This window comes from Leucoraja erinacea, chromosome 5 (genome assembly GCF_028641065.1).
Source record: "Leucoraja erinacea ecotype New England chromosome 5, Leri_hhj_1, whole genome shotgun sequence".
In the NCBI taxonomy this organism is placed as follows: Eukaryota; Metazoa; Chordata; class Chondrichthyes; order Rajiformes; family Rajidae; genus Leucoraja; species Leucoraja erinaceus.
This window is the reverse complement of record NC_073381.1, coordinates 392370-413768: the sequence shown is the minus strand read 5'-3', so window position 1 is coordinate 413768 and position 21399 is coordinate 392370. Positions and strand designations below refer to the sequence as shown.

Below are 21399 nucleotides of genomic sequence, written 5' to 3'. Positions count from 1 at the left end.
ACCTCCCCTATCTTCAAGAATGTAAAACAGTACAACACCGGAACGGGCCCTTCAAGTCAAGTCAAGAGAGTTTATTGTCATGTGTCCCAGATTGAACAATGAAATTCTTGCTTGATGCAGCACAACAGAATATTGTAAGCATAAATACAGAACAGTTCGGTTCAATATACACATAAATAAGCAGATAAAGTACAATAGGCTGTTACAGTTTAGTGTCCGTTAGTTGGCGAGTTTAATAGCCTGATGGCTGTGGGGAAGAAGCTGTTCCTAGACAGTACACAATAGATGCAGGAGTAGGCCATTCGGCCCTTCGAGCCAGCACCGCCATTCAATGTGATCATGGCTGATCATCCAACTCAGTATCCCGTACCTGCCTTCTCCCCATATCCCTTGACTCCACTATCTTTAGACATTTAATTCTTTAGACGCTATCTTTAGACATTTAAATTCCTGTACCTGGATGTAACAGATTTCAGGCTCCTGTACCTTCTGCCTTCAGGCCACTGTTTCTGCCAAATGGTGATGTTTGCTTTTTTTAAAAAGAAAAACCGATTCATGATGGAGAAAATTTAAGGCAAAAAGTACAATTATGAGGGGGGGGGAAAAATACCATTGACACAAGGAGTGTGTTTTCACCCTTGGAGTTTACAGAATCAATTAATATTAGAGCAGCATACTGGCTCAATTCAATTGTGTTTTTTTATTGATTTTTTTAATCTCTTTTGTTCTTCATGAACAGAAACAACCAAACATTTCAGTGTTTGTAGTTTGCTGTAGGTGCTTGTGTTGTTGTTAGTACATCTAGAGATGTTTGCTTTGGGTAATTTTGAAATGAAGATTGAGGTCATATAAGTCTTTGTAGAGTTAACTCAATATGAAACTGGTCTATCGGCCAAGGAAAATAATCTTGGGCACTGTGATTGAATCATGTTAGAGTTGGTGAATTCTGTATATAAAAGAACAAGCTGCTGGGGCACTGGGGAAATCTATCCGCATGTTTTTCTTGAGGAACTGGTGGTGATAACACAACTTAAAAAGTTGCTTTGTGTGTAGGCATTGAATAAGTAAGCCTGAAAAATGTAGTCTTGGATGATGAATATGAAATAAATATGTGAGATATCTGGTATTACCAGAGTTAATGTTGTGGAGAAGAATTTAAACTAATTTGGCAGGATGAGGTGAAGCAAGGATAAGAGCAGCAAATTGCTTGAGGGACTTAGAGACACAATACCATTGATATAAACAGTGGCGTGGAAAGAAGAGGGATTAAATTGGAGTGAAATGCAGAGCTGATCAGCATGGGTTTGCAGGATACAGAACATGAAAAGCAAGACTGGTGAATGCAAATCAAGTTACCACGTGGAGTTACGATAATACAGGACAAAATTAACACTATCCTGCAAGGGCACTTTATGTGGCTCTTGGGTCCAATTATCTATGAGGTCTGCATGCAGCCGACTGCATGTGACAGCTAGATCTCGGGTGTAGTATATGACAGCTGATCTCGGGTGCTGTATATGACAGCTAATCTCCAATAACGATGAGAAGGCCTACCTGGAAGAGGTGGCTGACATGGCACACTGGTGTCAGAACAACAGCTTCCTCTTGAATAATAATAATACATTTTATTTATGGGCGCCTTTCAAGAGTCTCAAGGACACCGTACAAAAATTTAGCAGGTAGAGGAAAAACATGTAAGGGGAATGAAATAAATAGTAGAGACATGACTAGTACACAAAGTAAAGACAGAATTCAATACAAAACACAATATGAAGCAATTAATGCACAGATGGAAAGGGAGGGGGACGTGGGGTTAAGGATAGGCAGAGGTGAAGAGATGGGTCTTGAGGCAGGACTGGAAGATGGTGAGGGACACGGAATTGCGGATCAGTTGGGGGAGGGAGTTCCAGAGCCTGGGAGCTGCCCTGGAGAAGGCTCTGCCCCCAAAACTGCGGAGGTTGGACGTGGATGGAGAGGAGACCGGCTGATGTGGATCTGAGGGACCGTGAGGGTTGGTAGGGGGAGAGGAGGTCAGTGAGATATGGGGGGGCCAGATGGTGGAGGGCTTTGTAGGTGAGGATCAGGATTTTGTAGTTGATCCGGTGGGAGATGAGAAGCCAGTGAAGTTGTTTGAGGACTGGAGTGATGTGATGCCAGGATTTGGTGGGGGTGATGAGTCGGGCGGCTGCGTTCTGGACCAGTTGGAGTCGGTTGATGTAGGTGGAGCTGATGCCAAGGAGAAGTGAGTTGCAGTAGTCCAGTCGGGAGGAGATGAAGGCATGGATGAGTCTTTCAGCAGCGGGAGGTGTGAGAGAGGGTCTGAGTTTGGCGACGTTGCGGAGATGGAAGAAGGAGGTTATAATGACATGGCGGATGTGAGGCTCAAGGGAGAAGGTGGAATCACGCCAAGGTAGCGGGCCTGGGGAGACGGGGAGACAGTGGTGCCGTCGATGGTGAGTGGGGTTATTGATTTTGCTGAGTGTGGCTTTGGAGCCTATGAGGAGGAATTCTGTCTTCTCGCTGTTGAGTTTGAGGAAATTATGTTTCCTAAAACCAAGGAGCTGATTGTGGCCTTTAGAAGGGCACAACATCCGAGGACGTGCACACCACTGGGGATAAACGGGACTACTGTGGATAGGGTGAGCAGCTTTAAATACCTGGGAGTCCAAATCACAGAGGATCTGACATGGACCGCACACACTGCCGCACTGGTGAGTAAGGCAAGGCAGCGCTTTTACCACCTCAGGCAGCTGGGGGAATTTGGAGTCTCTCTGAGGATCCTTCAATCCTTCTACTCGAGTTCAAGTTTATTGTCATGTGTCCCTGATAGGACAATGAAATTCTTGCTTTGCTTCAACGCACAGAACATAGTAGGCATTGACTACAAAACACATGAATAAATAAACTGATAAAGTGCAAATAACAAATAATGGGTTATTAATGCTCAGAGTTTTGTCCGAGCCAGGTTTAATAGCCTGATGGCTGTGGGGAAGTAGCTATTCCTGAACCTGGTTGTTGCAGTCTTCAGGCTCCTGTACCTTCTACCTGCAGGTAGCAGGGAGATGAGTGTGTGGCCAGGTTGGTGTGGGTCTTTGATGATACTGCCAGCCTTTTTGAGGCAGCCACTTCGATAAATCCCCTCGATGGAAGGAAGGTCAGAGCAGATGATGGACTGGGCAGTGTTTACTACTTTTTGTAGTCTCTTCCTCTCCAGGGCGCTCAAGTTGCTGAACCAAGCCACGATGCAACCGGTCAGCATGCTCTCTACTGTGCACCTGTAGAAGTTAGAGAGAGTCCTCCTTGACAAACCGACTCTCCGTAATCTTCTCGGGAAGTAGAGGCGTTGATGTGCTTTCTTGGTGCTGTCGAAAGTATCCTGACCGGAAACATCTCGATCTGGTTTGGCAACAGCTCTGCCCAGGACAGGAAGCCTCTGCAGAGAGTTGTGTGTCTGGCCGAACGGACCATGGGAACCACACTCCCATTCCCCCCCCCCCATATGCAGGAACTATACACCAGGAGGGGCAGATCCATAGCCAGCAAGATCATGAGGGACACCTACCACCCCAGCAACGGACTGTTCCAGCTGCTACGGTCAGGCAAGCGTCTCCGTTGTCACTCTGTGAAAACAGAGAGGATGAGATGGAGTTTCTTCCCACAGGCTGTCAGGACTGTAAACTCTGATCTCACCGGGGCGTAATTACTGTTGTGTCTTTTAAAAAAATGTAAATTCTGTTCTGTTTTGCACAATCCTGCAGGCATTGCTACTTTCATTTCACTGCACATCTTGTATGTGTATAAAGTTGACTTGACGAGCTAATCTCGGGTGCTGTATATGACAGTTAGCCCTCAGGCCAATGGTTTCTGTATTGTCACCTCTACCAGGTATAGTGAAAGATATTTTTTGCATGCAGATCTGCAAGGCTATCCCCGTGCATTAACACAATTGCCCCAGTTAGTGCAGTATGCACAGAGCAGCCCACCGAGTCCATGTGCAAGAGGCGCCATTTTACAGTCCCAGCTGCAGCTGGCCACTAAGGCCCGTTGCAGCCGTCTTCTCTTCCATTTTGGTCAGATGTTTGTCTCAACGCCTGGCTGTCTTCAGCCTTCGTTCCCCGCGGATGCTGCATAGGACAGGTAGATCTCAGCTGCTGTATATGACAGGTAGATCTCGGGTGCTGTATATGACAGTGAATGCCAGGCGCTGTATATGAGGTTGATCTGTATATGACAGGTAGATCTCAGGTGCTGTATATGACAGGTAGATCTCAGGTGCTGTATATGACAGTAGATCTCGGGTGTTGTATATGACAGGTAGATCTCAGGCGCTGTATAGGACAGGTAGATCTCAGGTGCTGAAAATGCCAGGCAGATTTCAGGTGCTGTATATGACGGGTAAATCTCAGGGCTGTATGTGACAGCAAATCTCAGGTGCTGTATAGACAACTAGATTTTGGGTGCTGGATTCTAAGGTTCCACCCTCATAGTAACTTGACAACTGCTTTTAGAGACTGATTTACCACACCAGCATAATTGCAATCTGCGTATCACGTAAAGTCCATCATTGCTTTCGTCCCCCTATTTAAGGAAAGAGTATATTTCATTATAAAATGACAATTAACAAGCATAATATTAGGTAAGCAGGGATTGTCCCACAAGGAAAGCTGAAATAGATTGGGACTCTAAACATTGGAACTCAGAAGAATGAGAGGCAATGGTTGAAGCGTGCAAGTTTCTTAGAAGGTTTGACAGGGAAACCGAGGTTAGTGCTTCCTCCCCTGAGATGGCCCAGGGGCAGAAGTCAAGTCAAGTGAGTTTATTGTCATGTGTCCCTGATAGGACAATGAAATTCTTGCTTTGCTTCAGCACAACAGAATATAGTAGGCATTGACTACAAAACACATGAATAAATAAACTGAAAAGTGCAAATAACAGATAATGGGCTATTAATGGTCAGAGTTTTGTCTGAGCCAGTTTTAATAGCCTGATGGCTGTGGGGATGTAGCTATTCCTGAACCTGGTTGTTGCAGTCTTCAGGCTCCTGTACCTTCTACCTGAAGGTAGCGAGGAGATGAGTGTGTGGCCAGGATGGTGTGGGTCTTTGATGATACTGCCAGCCTTTTTGAGGCAGCGACTGCGATAAATCCCCTCGATGGAAGGAAGGTCAGAGCCGATGATGGGCTGGGCAGTGTTTATTACTTTTTGTAGTCTTTTCCTCTCCAGGGCGCTCAAATTGCCAAACCAAGCTGCGATGCAACCGGTCAGCATGCTCTCTACTGTGCACCTGTGGAAGTTAGAGAGAGTCCTCCTTGACAAACCGACTCTCCGTAATCTTCTCAGGAAGTAGAGGCGCTGATGAGCTTTCTTGATAATTGCATCGGTGTTCTCTGACCAGGAAAGATCTTCAGAGATGTGCACGCCCAGGAATTTGAAACTCTTGGTCCTTTCAACCATCGGCCCGTTGATATAAACGGGACTGTGGGTCCCCCTCCTACTCCTTCCAAAGTCCACAATCAGTTCCTTGGTTTTGCTGGTGTTGAGGGCCAGGTTATTGTTCTGGCACCATATGGACAGTTGCTCGATCTCTTCTTTACTTGGACTCATCCCCATCAGTGATACGTCCCACAACAGTGGTGTCGTCAGCGAACTTGATGATGAAGTTAGCACTATGGCCGGCTATGCAGTCATGAGTATAGGGTGAGTACAGCAGGGGGCTGAGCACGCAGCCTTGAGGCGTTCCCGTGCTGATTGTTATCGAGTCTGACCCATTTCCACCAATACAAACAGACTGTGGTCTGTGGATGAGGAAGTCGAGGATCCAGCTGCAGATGCGCAGAGACCCAGTTCTGTGAGTTTGGTAACCAGCTTGGAGGGGGCGATAGTATTAAATGCCGAGCTGTAATCAATGAATAACAGCCTGACATACGAGTTTTTGTTGAGGCATAGCCCTCTAATAAGATTAGTAAATTGGTAAAGAGTTTGTGTTGGAAAAATATAGAAAGGCAGAAAGCAGGGAACCTGCAGGCACGTTAGGTTAATGGGTGTTGTTGGCACGATGTCAGAGTTTATAATCAAAGTGGAAATCATTGATCATTTAAGGAAGCTGTATATAATCAAAGTCAACTGGAGTTTATTGTCATATGCACAAATACGGTGAGGTACAGATGCAATAAATCTTACAGCAACATCACAGGCACATGGATTCAGACAACATACATTATACATGAATTGAGGGCAATGCGGAACTGGCACAGAAAAGTAGGCCACGGCCATCAACCCAAAATTGCCGTTCACTGTGGTCATGGTAATCATTTAATGATCTGTATGCAAAATGTGAATTTCACTTTACCTCGGTACCTGTTTTAATAAAGAACCATTGACCATTGTAATTCGTTGATTTACCTCAACGCTTTTTCTGCGCCAGTTCCCCAAAGCCTTCAATACCCCGATCTTTCATAAATATATCCACTTTTAAACATATTGCCATCATATGTTCTTAAACGTATAAGGAATTCCAGAAATGTACCTCAAGTGCATGGAGGTGGTACTGAGGCCAATATGGGATCAGCCATGCTAATGAATCGTGAAGTAGGGTCGAGAGGCAGGCTGATCAACGCATGTTCCTCATCTTCTGATCTTACTTTCGTACCAAAGAGGATAAACTTTCCATTTTCCTGACAACTTACTGATCCACCCATATTCTGTCAGCAGAAAAGTTAGCAATGCATTTGACCTCTTCTTCAAGTCATTATTTTAGATTGCAAATAGTTGTGACAGATGTTTCCATGCATCTTGATTTTAAATGACCGTTAACCTTGTAGCCATATTCCTTCATGGTCAAGCACTGACATTTCTGTCTTTCAAGATATGTGAAAAGAAAGAGATTAGTTAAAACAAATGTAGGTCCCTTGCAGTCAGAAACAGGTGAGTTGATCATGGGGAACAAGGATATGGCGGACCAATTGAATAACTACTTTGGTTCCGTCTTCACTAAGGAAGACATAAATAATTTGCCAGAAATAGCAGGGGATCGCGGGTCAAAGGAGTTGGAGGAATTGAGTGAAATCCAGGTTAGCCGGGAAGTGGTGTTGGGTAAATTGAATGGATTAAAGGCGGATAAATTCCCAGGGCCAGATAGGCTGCATCCCAGAGTACTTAAGGAAGTAGCTCCAGAAATAGTGGGTGCATTAGTAATTATCTTTCAAAACTCTTTAGATTCTGGAGTAGTTCCTGAGGATTGGCGGGTAGCAAACGTAACCCCACTTTTTAAGAAGGGAGGGAGAGAGAAAATGGGGAATTACAGACCAGTTAGTCTAACATCGGTAGTGGGGAAAATGCTAGAGGCAGTTATTAAAGATGGGATAGCAGCACATTTGGAAAGTGGTGAAATCATTGGACAAAGTCAGCATGGATTTACGAAAGGTAAATCATGTCTGACGAATCTTATAGAATTTTTCGAGGGTGTAACGTAGCGTGGATAGGGGAGAACCAGTGGATGGGGTGTATCTGGACTTCCAGAAGGCTTTCGACAAGGTCCCACATAAGAGATTAGTATACAAACTTAAAGTACACGGCATTGGGGGTTCAGTATTGATGTGGATAGAGAACTGGCTGGCAAACAGGAAGCAAAGAGTAGGAGTAAACGGGTCCTTTTCACAATGGCAGGCAGTGACTAGTGGGGTACCCCAAGGCTCAGTGCTGGGACCCCAGCTATTTACAATATATATTAATAATCTGGATGAGGGAATTGAAGGCAATATCTCCAAGTTTGCAGATGACACTAAGCTGGGGGGCAGTGTTAGCTGTGAGGAGGATGCTAGGAGACTGCAAGGTGACTTGGATAGGCTGGGTGAGTGGGCAAATGTTTGGCAGATGCAGTATAATGTGGATGAATGTGAGGTTATCCATTTTGGTGGCAAAAACAGGAAAGCAGACTATTATCTAAATGGTGGCCGACTAGGAAAAGGGGAGATGCAGCGAGACCTGGGTGTCATGGTACACCAGTCATTGAAAGTAGGCATGCAGGTGCAGCAGGCAGTGAAGAAAGCGAATGGTATGTTAGCTTTCATAGCAAAAGGATTTGAGTATAGGAGCAGGGAGGTTCTACTGCAATTGTACAGGGTCTTGGTGAGACCACACCTGGAGTATTGTGTACAGTTTTGGTCTCCAAATCTGAGGAAGGACATTATTGCCATAGAGGGAGTGCAGAGAAGGTTCACCAGACTGATTCCTGGGATGTCAGGACTGTCTTATGAAGAAAGACTGGATAGACTTGGTTTATACTCTCTAGAATTTAGGAGATTGAGAGGGGATCTTATAGAAACTTACAAAATTCTTAAGGGGTTGGACAGGCTAGATGCAGGAAGATTGCTCCCGATGTTGGGGAAGTCCAGGACAAGGGGTCACAGCTTAAGGATAAGGGGGAAATCCTTTAAAACCGAGATGAGAAGAACTTTTTTCACAGAGAATGGTGAATCTCTGGAACTCTCTGCCGCAGAGGGTAGTCGAGGCCAGTTCATTGGCTATATTTAAGAGGGAGTTAGATGTGGCCCGTGTGGCTAAGGGGATCAGAAGGTATGGAGAGAAGGCAGGTACGGGATACTGAGTTGGATGATCAGCCATGATCATATTGAATGGCGGTGCAGGCTCGAAGGGCCGAATGGCCTACTCCTGTACCTAATTTCTATGTTTCTATGTTCTATGTTTCTCTCTTTGGTAAAAACACAAAGTACTGGAGGTACTTAGCTGGTGTGGAATTATATTCAGGTGTGGAGGGAATGGACAATCTACCATTCTGATCATGACGCGTCTTCCGAAAGCATAGTCTGTTAATTTCCCTCCTACAATTGCTGTCTGACCCGCTGACTTCCTCCAACGCTTTGTCTATCGCTCAAGATTTTTGTAGTTCTATCTCTCTCTCTCTCTCTTTTTCAAGTTTTGCAGCTGTTCTAGCCTGCATTTCATAGGTTTAACAAATTCCACAACCTTGATGAAGAGGTCAAGTGTGTTGTAGCCATCTATGCTGTTGACAAAAGATGGGTTAAAAAAAATAAAAGCCCTGTCCCACGGTACGAGTTCATTCCAAGAGCTCTCCCGAGTTTGCCCTGATTCGAACTCGGAGATTTACGGTAATGGCCACTCGTCAGTACTCGGGGCTCTCGTGGACATTTTTCAACACGTTGAAAAATCTTCACGAGTCTTCCCGAGTACCTGCCGTTAGCGTTACGAGCCGCTAAGAGAAGGCCCCGAGCTCCGACGTACCCTATACGTTCATTCACCGTGCTTTCCACGAGTTTGATTTTTTTTTAAACTTGGGAGAGCTCTTGGAATGAACTCGGGACAGGTCTATTAGTTGTCAGGAGGACGGAAATTCTGTGCCCAGTGGAGGTTATCCACTTGGATAGGTTAATAAGATTTGAAGATAAGAAAATATTAGTCAGCTCCTCAAACAACATACGTAAGTCTTTAGAAGGGTACTGACTTGAAACGTCACCTATCCATGTTCTCCACAGATGCTGCCTGACCAGCTGAGTTACTCCAGCACTCTGTGAAACGTCACCTATCCATGTTCTCCACAGATGCTGCTTGACCCGCTGAGTTACTCCAGCACTGTGTCCTTTTTGTAAACTGGCATTTGCAGTTCTTTGCTTCATCTTCTATACTTTGCCATTCATTGCTATAATCCATCCTATCTCGGCCTCAATACCACATTCATGCACTCCCCAATGTCATGGCTTTGCAGTACAGGTGCACAACCTTTTATCTGGAGTTCCGGAAACCGAAAAGCTCAGAAAACCGGACATTTTTTCCAGGATGTCGTCTGCACACCAAAGCTCGCGTTTGCCGCCAAACTTGACCCGAAACGACCCACGGTCAACCCAGGTCTGTACTACTGTAGAGGCTGGATTTGGAGCGCAGCGCAGCCAGGGTTAGAGTTGCCGGGGTCGGAGCTCCAACCGGCACCGCCCGCAGCCCCAGTTTCGCGATGTTGGGAGTCGGCAGCCACAGCGCTCCGGAGCTTACTGCACGGCGACCCGGTAAGGCATTGCCCACTCCCCGCCTCCACGACCAGGTAGGGGACTAAGAATTAAAGTTTCCCCCTTCACCCCCCCCCCACCACCACATAAAATCCTTCCAAACTAACTGACTAACATTTAAGCAATGATTTACAATGATTCCCCGGTCTCCGGGGAGGAGGCAGCCGCTCCAGACTTTTCAAGCCGCCCGCGCTACCTACCTAATCTACGCTAAAAATCTTCCGAAATCCGAAAAATTCCGAAATCCGAGAAGTGTCTGGTCCCAAGGCTTTTGGATAAAAGGTTGTGCACCTGTACTTCAAAGAAGAGGATAGACAGAAAAGCAGGATCTGAGGATAAACTGCTGTGGTATAAAGGGATCTATGGTCCATGAACGGGAAATATAGAAAGTTTACATGCAGCTAGTATTGAGGTAGGCAGTCGAGTGTTCACCTTTTTTGCAAAGGTGATGAAGATCTAGCAAAATAATTCTTGGTACAACTGTATTGAGCATTGTTGAAATTGTACCTAGCGTACTGCATAGAACTTTGGTCACCCTTATTTAAGGATGATAAGCTTGTTCTGGTGACACTTTAGAAAAGGGTCACTTGCTTAATTCCTTAATTGAATGGCGGAGTAGACTTGATGTTGGCCAAACGGCCTACCTCTGCTCCTAAAACATATGAACTTAATTTATTTTCTGTGTCCATTCCATTCTTAGTCTTGAGGATAGTTCAAGACGAATTCTGCTTGAGAGGAATCATTGGCAGTATTGTTAAGCATTGTGTTATGACATTATTTTGTAACTAGACTGAAGCATTTGATACCGATGTATCTAAAACAGTTTGGGAGTCCAAGGGTAATTTATTGTTTCATATCATGCTGGAAAATTCTGACTGGCAAGTTTATTTTTAATTCAATAGGTCAATTACTGCACTATTTATGTCCACCCAAATAAATACATTTTAACTAAATGGTTTTTGGACTAAATCGATCGTGTTCATTGTATATTTCAACATATATTTTAGTGTAATTGTTGAATAAAAACTATGATTCCTATTTTCAAATTAGGCATGGCTTGTCATTGGAGTTACAGAGCAGTGTCTACAATAAAGTACAATGTATTTGGAGTTGGGATAATTCATCACATGTACATTTTGTTTCAGTTTGGTCCAGTGAACCCTTTCAAGACACAGCAGATGGCTGCCCCCAGAAACATGCTGTCTGGATATGCTGAACCTGCCCATATTAATGACTTCAGGTTTGAGGAGCAAAGGAGAACATTTCATACCTATGGTAAGTTCCAATGTATTCCTTGAGATTTTCTTCAGTGTTATGTTATAGGAAAAGCTGTTGGTGACGGGTACAGTGATTCATTTGCAGCATAAATCTGCCCAAGACTTTGCCTCCATCACAGTGAGGATGTGCTTGGTGAACTCACTGTGGTGGATGTTTAATTTGTGTTTATTGTATGTTTTGTTTTTATTGGTTCTGTGTATGACTGCAGGCAACATAATTTTGTTCCGACCATAAGGTCTGAATGACAATAAAGGAATCTAAACTAATCTAATCTAAAATCTCAAGACCAAGAAGAGAGGTTGCCAAGGAAGAGAGGCGATCTCTCACTCTGCCCACACCACACACATACTTAATTGCTTCTTTTTGTTTCTGACTTGGAATTCAGTATTGTGAAAGATTTTTAACTACGTTCGCTGTAAACGTGTTTAGTTTAGTGATACAGCGTGGAAACGGGACCTTCGGCCCACCGAGCCCGTGTTGACCATCGATCACCCGTACACCAGTTTTATCCTACGCACCAGAAGCCTATTATTCCATGAACCTGCACGTCTATGGAGTGTGGGAGGAAACCAGCGCACCTGTAGGAAACCCACACAGTTACAAGGAGAGCGTACAAACTGTACAGACAGCACCCGTAGTCAGGATCGAACCTGAGCCTCTGGCGCTGTAAGGCAGCAACTCTGCCACTGTGCTGCCATTTAGTGATATGAAATCCTTTAGAAGAAGAACGTGTCATTTCTAAATTGTGATTTTGCTATATCAAGCTTTCTTTTCACACTTTCAATATCCTTCTGTTGACTGATGTGAGGAGGCCAAAGATTTTTGGATGTACTTCCTGATGCCGAGGAGTAACAACTGAATTGTGTCTGGGCGCTGCCTCAAAATTGCCAGAGACGTGGGTTTGATCCTGACCTCGGGTGCCACCTGTGTGGGTTTGTGGGATAATTGGCCTCTGTAAATTGTTTCCAGTGTGTAGGGGGTGGATGAGAAAGTGAGTTGACATCAAACTCGTGTGAATGGGTGATCGATGTGGGCTAGAGGGCATGTTTCCATGCTGTATCTCTAAACTAAACCAAATGTGGTTACGCTGAAGTTGAAGGAGAAAATGTATTGATGACCAAAGTGTACAGTATGAAGGATGTGAGCTGGGAGGCAAGGATTTAACAAACAGGCCACCGTTTTTGTCTCAACACCATCTGGCCGAGAGCAGATGTTCATACTGTTACATGAATCTTTCTTTGTTGTCATATATGATCACAGTTTTTTGTGTGCTATAAACTTGTAAGATTTTTTAAAATCTTGCAACACTTTCTTTAACATCTTTGGCCAGTATTCTAAATTTAAATGATTTGCATTGTACTAAAACTAAAAATATCAGATGTTCTCATGGTCAGGGATCAAATGTTGAGAGAAAAAATATAATCTATACATAACTAAAGCTCTGATCTTTAGTAGGCCATTCAGCCCTTCGAGTCTGCACCGCCATTCAATATGATCATAACTGATCATCCAACTCAGTATCCTGTACCTGCCTTCTCTCCATACCCCCTGATCCCTTTAGCCACAAGGGTCACATCTAACTCCCTCTTAAATATAGCCAATGAACTGGCCTCAACTACCTTCTGTGGCAGAGAATTCCACGGATTCACCACTCTTGTTATCTTCCGGTTGCGCGGTCATTCTCCTTGCGCAAAGACGGTTCGATGTTTCGCCAGCTTACTCGCCGTTCTCCTGCGCTGTGATTGCACCGCCTTTCGTTTCGATCGGTGGTCTAATTCAAACTTTAGCGAGGTTTAAAAATCTTAAAAACCGTGCGTGCGCAGATCGATCTCATCTCCTGCCGCTCAGTGCAGTCTTTTCAGCGCAGTCTTTTCTCCTGTCACTCCGCGACACGGTCCGCCCCTTCATGCGCCGTCGCATCTTTACTGGAGCGTGGTCAAACCCGACACAATATTCGGGGGGGCTGGAAACAGCCCGGCCCAGCACGGGAGATGTCGCCAAACGGAAAGTGGAGAATCCGATCTCGGCGCTGGAGAACGAGCAGTGATCGCTGCGAGTCCGCTCCAGCCCCTTCCCCTCTCGTCCCCCTCGCTGGCTCTTGCCCCTTCTCCCCCATGATACCCCCCCCAAAACCCCAGTATTTTCTCCGAGCTCTTCCCCCCCCCCCCCCCACCCTTCCCCCCCCCCCCACCTCGCCCCCCCCTGCCCCCCCCCGCCCGCACCTCCCCCCCCCCCGCCCGCACCTCTTCCCCCCCCCCGCACCTCTTTCCCCCCCCCGCCACCTCTTCCCCCCCCCCCCCCCCCCCCCACCTCTTCCCCCCCCCCCCCGCACCTCTTCCCCCCCCCCCCCGCCCCCCGCCCGCACCTCTCCTCTTCCCCCCCTCCCCCCCCCGCCCACACCTCTTCCCCCCCCCCCGCCCCCCGCCCGCCCTCTCAGCCGCGCCTGCCGCACCTTAGGGCCTATCTTCCCCCCCCCCCCCCCCGCACCTCTTCCCCCCCGCCCGCACCTCTTCCCCCCCGGTGGAATCTTCCCTCCCCCCCCCCCCCCCCAATCTTCCCTCCCCCCCCCCCCCCATTTCCCCCCCCCTATGGGGGGAAGAGGTGCGGGTTGGGCCTATGGGTGAGTGGGGCATAATGCATTGGGGGAACATGGTGCATTGGGGAATGGGTGAGTGGCGGAATATTGCCTTGGGGAATGGGTTGCGTTGAGGGACACCATCCAATTTGCTGGGTATCTTCAGTTTATTTCAGATTTCCTCCATCTGCAGCTTCTTTATTTGCACTGTTTTTAATGTAGATCCACATCCCTAACTACAGGTGCACAACCTTTTATCCGAAAGCCTTGGGACCAGGCACTTTTCGTAATTCAGAATTTTTCGGCTTTCGGAATGGAAGATTTTTAGCGTAGTGGTAGAGTGCTCGGCTCATATCCGCAAGGTCGCGAGTTTGCGCCTCGATCCCGGCAGTTCCTCGATCGTGAGTTTGAGTCTTCAATGTAGTTTTTTCTTGCAGAATAGGAGAGAATAGGGAGGGTTAGGCTGGGATCATTCTCTGTGAGATGATCTTAGTGCGGGAGACTGGTGTACTGACTGTGTGGGCAGAACTTTGGAAGTGATTGCCCACCATTCTCAAAAGCTGCTGAGTCTCCCTGTCCCTCCAACTCCAGAGGAATCTGCTCCCCGATGCGCCGCTACGGCGACAAGTGGCAGTTCGCCCACAGCCCGAGCTGCGGCCCCTCATCCGCAACCCGGGTTCCTCTGGAGTTGGAGCGGGGCTGGGCTAGAGTTGTTGCTGGCTGTGAGTCTCTGGGATCTCCGTGCTTGCAGTGGGCCTGGGGGTCGGTGTCCCGATGAGGGGGCGCAGCTCGGGCTGTGGGCGAACTGCCACTTGTCGCTGTAGCGGCCCATTGGGGAGCGGCTTCTGGTGGTCCTGACGTCTCTCAGCTCCTGTCCAGGGGGATGGCCGGAGACGTCAGGACCAACAAGAACCCGCTCCCCGATGCGCCGCTACAGCGACAAGTGGCAGTTCGCCCACAGCCCGAGCTGCGCCCCCTCATCCGCAACCCGGGTTCCTCTGGAGTTGGAGCGGGGCTGGGCTAGAGTTGCTGCTGGCTGTGAGTCTCCGGGATCTCCGTGCTTGCAGTCGGTGTCCCGTTGGCCCTGACGTCTCCGGTCACCCCCTGGAATGGAGCTGAGACTGGGAACTGTATCGCCCTTACCCCCTCCCTCTGCAACTGCAAACAACCCCGCAGTTCCCAGTCTCAGCTCCTGTACAGCGGGTGGCCGGAGACGTCACAGCCCGAGCTGCGCCCCCCTCATCCGCAACCTCAAGACCAAGACGCACTTTGCACACCATCAGCTTCTGTCCCTACGGGGAGCGTGTTCCTCTGTAGTTGGAACGGGGCTGGGCTGCTGCTGGCTGTGGGTCTCTGGGATCTCCGTGCTTGCAGTGGGCCTGGGGGCCGGTGTCCCGTTGGTCCTGACGTCTCCGGTGACTGGCACTGGCTCCAACATGAAGACAGTGCAAAGCCCCCGCGCCGGTGCAATGGGCAGGGAGCTGGAGAGGGGAGGGAAGGGGTCACACACATTGCCGGGAAGCAGAGTGGTGTAGGTGGGGTAAAACTGAAGGGAGCGACAATTTGCTGCTGCCTGCCCGCTGAGTTAAAACGTTCCCACGCAAGACTCACGATCCACTGTGTATCGTGAGCCTACCGTGGGAACATTTTTAACTCAACGGGCAGGCAGCAGCAGATTGTCAATTATTAACCCTCCCGCGCAATATACCCTCACCTTCTCTTTTATGAATGGGGATTTAGTTCCCCTTTCTTCGAGGACCGACCGGAGGTTCCGCTGTCACCTCTGCGGGCCGCCCTCGGTGAACGTCTTCAAGGACCTTTTTTCAAGGACCGAAAAAATGTCGCTATTCGGAGCTTTTCGTTATTTGGAACTTCGGATAAAAGGTTGTGCACCTGTACTTGTATCCACTGTGACTACTTCCTTTGGCATTCCGTATTTAACAATAATGAGATCTATGACATGAATTAATTTATTCCAAGGTGAGAACCAAGCCCTTCGTTGAATTTAGTTCTTTGTACAGATTCTATGAACTTACTAAGAATTATCATTATGAGATAAGAGTCCTGGAATTCTGCAAGGAATATAAAATATTATTAACCAATAAATTATTTGAGTAAATTAGATTGCAAGCAGAGCAATGGAATGCCATCAGCTGGAGACCAGTAATGAGATTTCAAGGTTTTTGTTCTGTAAAGTGTAACAATTTACTTTTCTGTCGGGGCTCTTGTTCTTGGAATCAAAAACTGGAATTCAGTTTCTTTTAATATAACATCCAGAAACATAACACTTAGGCGGCGAAGCTGGCAGAGCTGCAGCCTTAAACCCCTGTCCCACGGTACGAGTTCATTCCAAGAGCTCTCCCGAGTTTGCCCTTATTCTAACTCGGAGATTTATGGTAATGGCCACTCGTCAGTACTCGGGGATCTCGTGGACATTTTTCAACGTGTTGAAAAATCTTCACGAGTCTTCCCGTGCTTGCCTGCCGTTAGCGAGTCTTCCCGAATACCTGCCGTTAGCGTTATGTGCCGCCAAGCGACGTCCCCGAGCTCCGACGTACCCGCTACGTTCATTCACCGTGCTTACCACGAGTTTGATTTTTTTTTTTAAACTTGGGAGAGCTCTTGGAATGAACTCGTATCGTGGGACAGGGCTTTTACAGCACCAGAAACCAAGGGTCCACATAGGCGGCAAAGCTGCTACCTTACAGCGCCAGAGACCAAGGACCCATCCTGACCTGGGATGGTGCCTGTGTGGAGTTAAACCTAAAACTAATAACTTGCATTTGACTAGTTAGCCAGAAGCTCGAGGGTTTCCATTGCCACAGGTGGCTGTGGAGGCCAAGCCTGGGTATTTTTAAAGACGGGACTGATAGGTTCTTGTTTGTAAGGCCACAAAGTTTACTGGGAGGGGGCAAGAGAATTGGGCTGAGGGGGAAATGTAGAATAGCCATGATCCCATGGCGGAAATGGGCTGAATGGCGTAATTCTGCTCTTTTGTCTTACTTTTTACAGTATAAAGCAGGTGAGATGCATAAACGTTGTTCAACATTGCACTATGTAAGATGCACAGTGGCGCAGTGTAGAGTTGCTGGCTTACAGCGACAGAGATCGTGTTCGATCCTGACAACAAGTGCTGCCTATGCAGAGTTTTACGTTCTCCCTGTGACAGGGGAGGGGGGGTTTTGTCCCATACTCCAAAGAAGTACAGGTATGTAGGCTAATTGGCTTGGCAGCATTGTAAATTGTCCCCAATGTGTCTAGGATAGTATTAGTGTGCAGGAATCACTGGTTGGCGTGGGCCAAAGGGCCTGCAGGTTTGTAGGTTCATTTGCTTCTGTAAATTCTAAATTGTTCCCAGGCTTTAGGATAGTGCTAGTATATGGGTGATGGCTGGTTGGCGTGGGCTGCAGGGCCTGTTTCCGTGCTATATCTCTAACGTGTAGAGATTTGTTGACCCACATAATAGAGGTAGAAGGGCATAACAGCTGAAGGGGGGATTTGCAGCAGAAGCTCCAAATCCTTTCCTGCTGAAGTCTTAGCAGCTGAAGGCACAGCTGACAATGTTGGATCTTTAGAATAATACGGGCGACATATCAAAGGTGGAGGAGCATGTTTGATGTGATTCTCACTTTGGATGTGTCGAAGATTATGGAGAGTGCCGGGAATTTCTGGAAAGGATAAGAAGCTAGCCAGATTTAGTTGAAACGGAGACACTGAGAGGTAATGAATATCAACAAATAACTATAGATGCAAGAAATCTGAAATACAAGCAGAAAATACTGGGAATGCTTTGCAGATCAGGCAGCTTCTGGGTAAAATAAAACAAAGTTGACATTTCAGGTCAAAGATCCTTTCACAGCATTTGGGAACGAGAGAGAATAGGAACCCGACAATGTCATTACTTTTGCTATCAATTTACACTCCATTTCTCTGTGCCTGCCACTACCTTTCTCAATCTCCATTTCTCCATTGTCGGAGAAAGGTGAATTCCAAAATCCACTACAAGTCGACAGAATCTCACAATAATTGCATTCCATTCTTTGATTTCTTCCATCTCAATCGCATCGAGGCGTAAAGACCCAGAGCTACAGTGCCCTCCATAATGTTTGGGACAAAGGCCCATCATTTATTTATTTGCCTCTGTACTCCTCAATTTGAGATTTGTAATAGAAAAAAATCACATGTGGTTAAAGTGCACATTGTCAGAGTTTAATAAAGGCCATTTTTATACATTTTGGTTTCGCCATGTTGAAATTACAGCTGTGTTTATACATAGTCCCCCCCCCCCCCCCCATTTCAGGGCACCATAATGTTTGAGACAGCAATGTAATGTGAATGAAAGTAGTCGTGTTTAGTATTTTGTTGCATATCCTTTGCATGCAATGACTGCTTGAAGTCTGTGATCCATGGACATCACCAGGTCAAAGGGTGTCTTCTCTGGTGATGCTCTGCCAGACCTGTATTGCAGCCATCTTTAGCTTACGCTTGTTTTGGGGGCTAGTCCCCTTCAGTTTTCTCTTCAGCATATAAAAGGCATGCTCAATTGAGTTCAGATCGGTTGATTGACTTGGCCACTCAAGAATTTACCTTTTTTTTTGAAAAACTCCTTTGATGCTTTAGCAGTATGTTTGGGATCATTGCTGTAGAATGAACCGCTGGCCAATGAGTTTTGAGGCATTTGTTTGAACTTGAGCAGATAGGATGTGTCTACACACTTCAGAATTCATGATGCTACTACCATCAGCAGTTGTATCATCAATGAAGGTAAGTGAGCCAGAACCTTCAGCAGCCACACATGCCCAGGCCATAACACCCCCACCACCGTGTTTCACAGATGAGGTGGTGTGCTTTGTATCTTTGGCAGTTCCTTCTCTCCTCTATACTTTGCTCTTGCCATCACTCTGATATAAGTTAGTCTTTGTCTCATCTGTCCACAAGACCTTTTTTCCAGAACTGTGGTTGCTTTTTTTTTGTACTTCTTGTCAAACTGTAACCTGGCCATCCTATTGTTGCATCTTGCATCTTGCAGTGTAGCCTCTGTATTTCAGTTCATGAAGTCTTTCACGGACAGTGGTCATTGACAAATCCACACCTGACTCCTGAAGAATGTTTCTGATCTGTCAGACAGGTGTTTGGGGATTTTTCTTTATTATAGAGAGAATTCTTCTATCATCAGCTGTGGAGGTCTTCCTTGGCCTGCCAGTCCCTTTGCAATTAGTAAGCTCACCAATATTCTCTTTTTGTTCTTAATGATGTTCCAAACAGTTGATTTTGGAAAGCCTAAGGTTTGGCTGATGTCTCTAACAGTTTTATTCTTGTTTCTCAGTCTCATAATGGCTTCTTTGACTTTCATTGGCACCTTTGGTCCTCATGTTGCTAAACAGCAATAAAAGTTTCCAAAGGTGATGGAAAGACTGGAGGAAAGACTAGGCGCTGAGAGCTCTCTTATACCTGCATTAAGGAGGCAATTAAACACACCTGAGCAATTACAAACGCCTTTGAAGCCATGTGTCCCAAACATTATGGTGCCCTGAAATAGGGGGACTATGTATAAACACTGCTGTAATTTCCACATGGTGAAACCAAAATGTATAAAAATGGCCTTTAATAAAATCTGACAATGTGCACTTTAACCACGTGTGATTTTTTTTTTTTCTATTACAAATCTCAAATTGTGGAGTACAGAGGCAAATAAATAAATGATGGGTCTTTGTCCCAAGCATTATGGAGGGCACTGGACATAACATGAAAACAGGCCCTACAGCTCAACTTGTCCACGTCACGCAACAGAACGAGTCCCACTTGTCTGCGGCTGGCCTATATACCCCCTATCCTTCCCATGCAATTACCCCTCAAAGTCTTCTTTAAATGTTATCATTGTATCCGCCCCTGCTACATCTTCTGGCAGCCCGTTCCATATACACGCTGCCACCTCTGCGAGAAAGTTGTCCCTCGGGTCCCTTTGAAATGTTTCCTCTCTCACCTCTAACCCCACTTTAGGCTCCCCTACCCTGAGGAAAGGATTATGCCTATTCACTTCATCTATGCCCCTCAGAATGTTGTATTCCTCTGCGCCTTCCTCCCTCGGAACATGGACCCGTTGCAGTTCGCATACCGTCCGAACAGATCCACGGACGATGCGGTCTCCCAGGTCTTGCACACCACTCTCTCCCATCTGGACAGCCAGAAGGGGGGCTACGTGAGGATGCTGTTCATAGACTACAGTTCAGCCTTCAACACGATAGTCCCCACCAGACTGGCCGGGAAGCTAATGCAATTGGGGCTCAACACCTCCCTGTGTGCCTGGGTCCTGGACTTTCTCACCGCCAGGCCCCAGGTAGTCAAGATGGGAGGGAATACATCGAAGTCCCTCACCCTGAGCACAGGATCGCCCCAGGGTTGTGTCCTCAGCCCCCTATTGGTGGTGGGCCTAATCTCAGACAATGATGAGAGGGCCTACCGGGAGGAGGTGGCTGATCTAGCACTCTGGTGCCAGGATAACAGCCTCCTCTTGAACGTCAAAAAAACGAAGGAGCTGATCATGGACTTTAGGAGGGCACATCATCCGAGGACGTACACTCCATTGAGGATAAATGGGGATCCTGTGGATAGGGTGAACTGTTTTAAATATCTGGGAGTCCACATCTCCGAGGATATGACATGGGCATCACACGCCTCAGCACTCGTGAGTAAGGCAAGGCAGCGCCTTTACCACCTCAGGCAATTGAGGAAATTCAGAGTGTCTCCGAGGATCCTCCAGTGCTTCTACGCAGCGGCGGTGGAAAGGATCTTGTCCGGGAACATTACCATCTGGTTTGGGAATTGCTCTGCCAAGGACAAGAAGGCTCTGCAGAGAGTAGTGCGTTCGGCCGAACGCACTATGGAAACTTCACTTGCTCCCCCTGCAGGAACTATACATCAGGAGGTGCAACTCCAGAGCCAACAATATCATGAGAGACCCTTTCCACCCCTGCAACGGACTGTTCCAGCTGCTACGGTCAGGCAAACGCCTCCGTTGCCATGCGGTGAGAACGGAGAGGTTGAGAAGGAGTTTCTTCCCAGAGGCCATTCGGACTGTAAACACCTATCTACTGAACGTTTTTCCATTCCATTATTTATTATGTAAAAGAATATGTGTGTTATGATTGTGTTTATAGTTTGTTGGATTGTTTGTCTTTTGCACAAAAAGTCACCATTCATGACAACCCAGACCCATTAACATCATCATAAATCTTTTTTGCACCCTTTTTATTTTCATGACATCCTTTTTGCCGGGCACTCAGAACCATACACAATACTCAAACTGTGGCCTTAACAATGTTTTTATGGATGTAACATGATATTCCATCTGCTGTACTCAATATCCTGACCGATGGTGGCAAAAATGCATTTGTCACCATCCTCTCCACTCGTGTTGTCACTTTCAAGATACTATGTACCTGCATCCCTAGGTCTTTATGTTCTTCCAAGCCCATGCCAATTTCTGTGTAGATTCTGTCCTGGTTTATA

General features: G+C 46.7%; 1 protein-coding gene across 1 annotated transcript in view; it reads left to right on the top strand.

Annotated features, from left to right (window-relative positions):
- The window catches only part of cdc40 (cell division cycle 40 homolog (S. cerevisiae)), a 163801-nt gene that overhangs the window by 14064 nt on the left and 128338 nt on the right, over positions 1 to 21399 (top strand). Inside the window, exon 3 of the mRNA XM_055634949.1 lies at positions 11183 to 11312. Within this exon, the coding sequence (XP_055490924.1) occupies positions 11183 to 11312 (130 nt within the window). The remainder of the gene's footprint in view (positions 1 to 11182; positions 11313 to 21399) is intronic.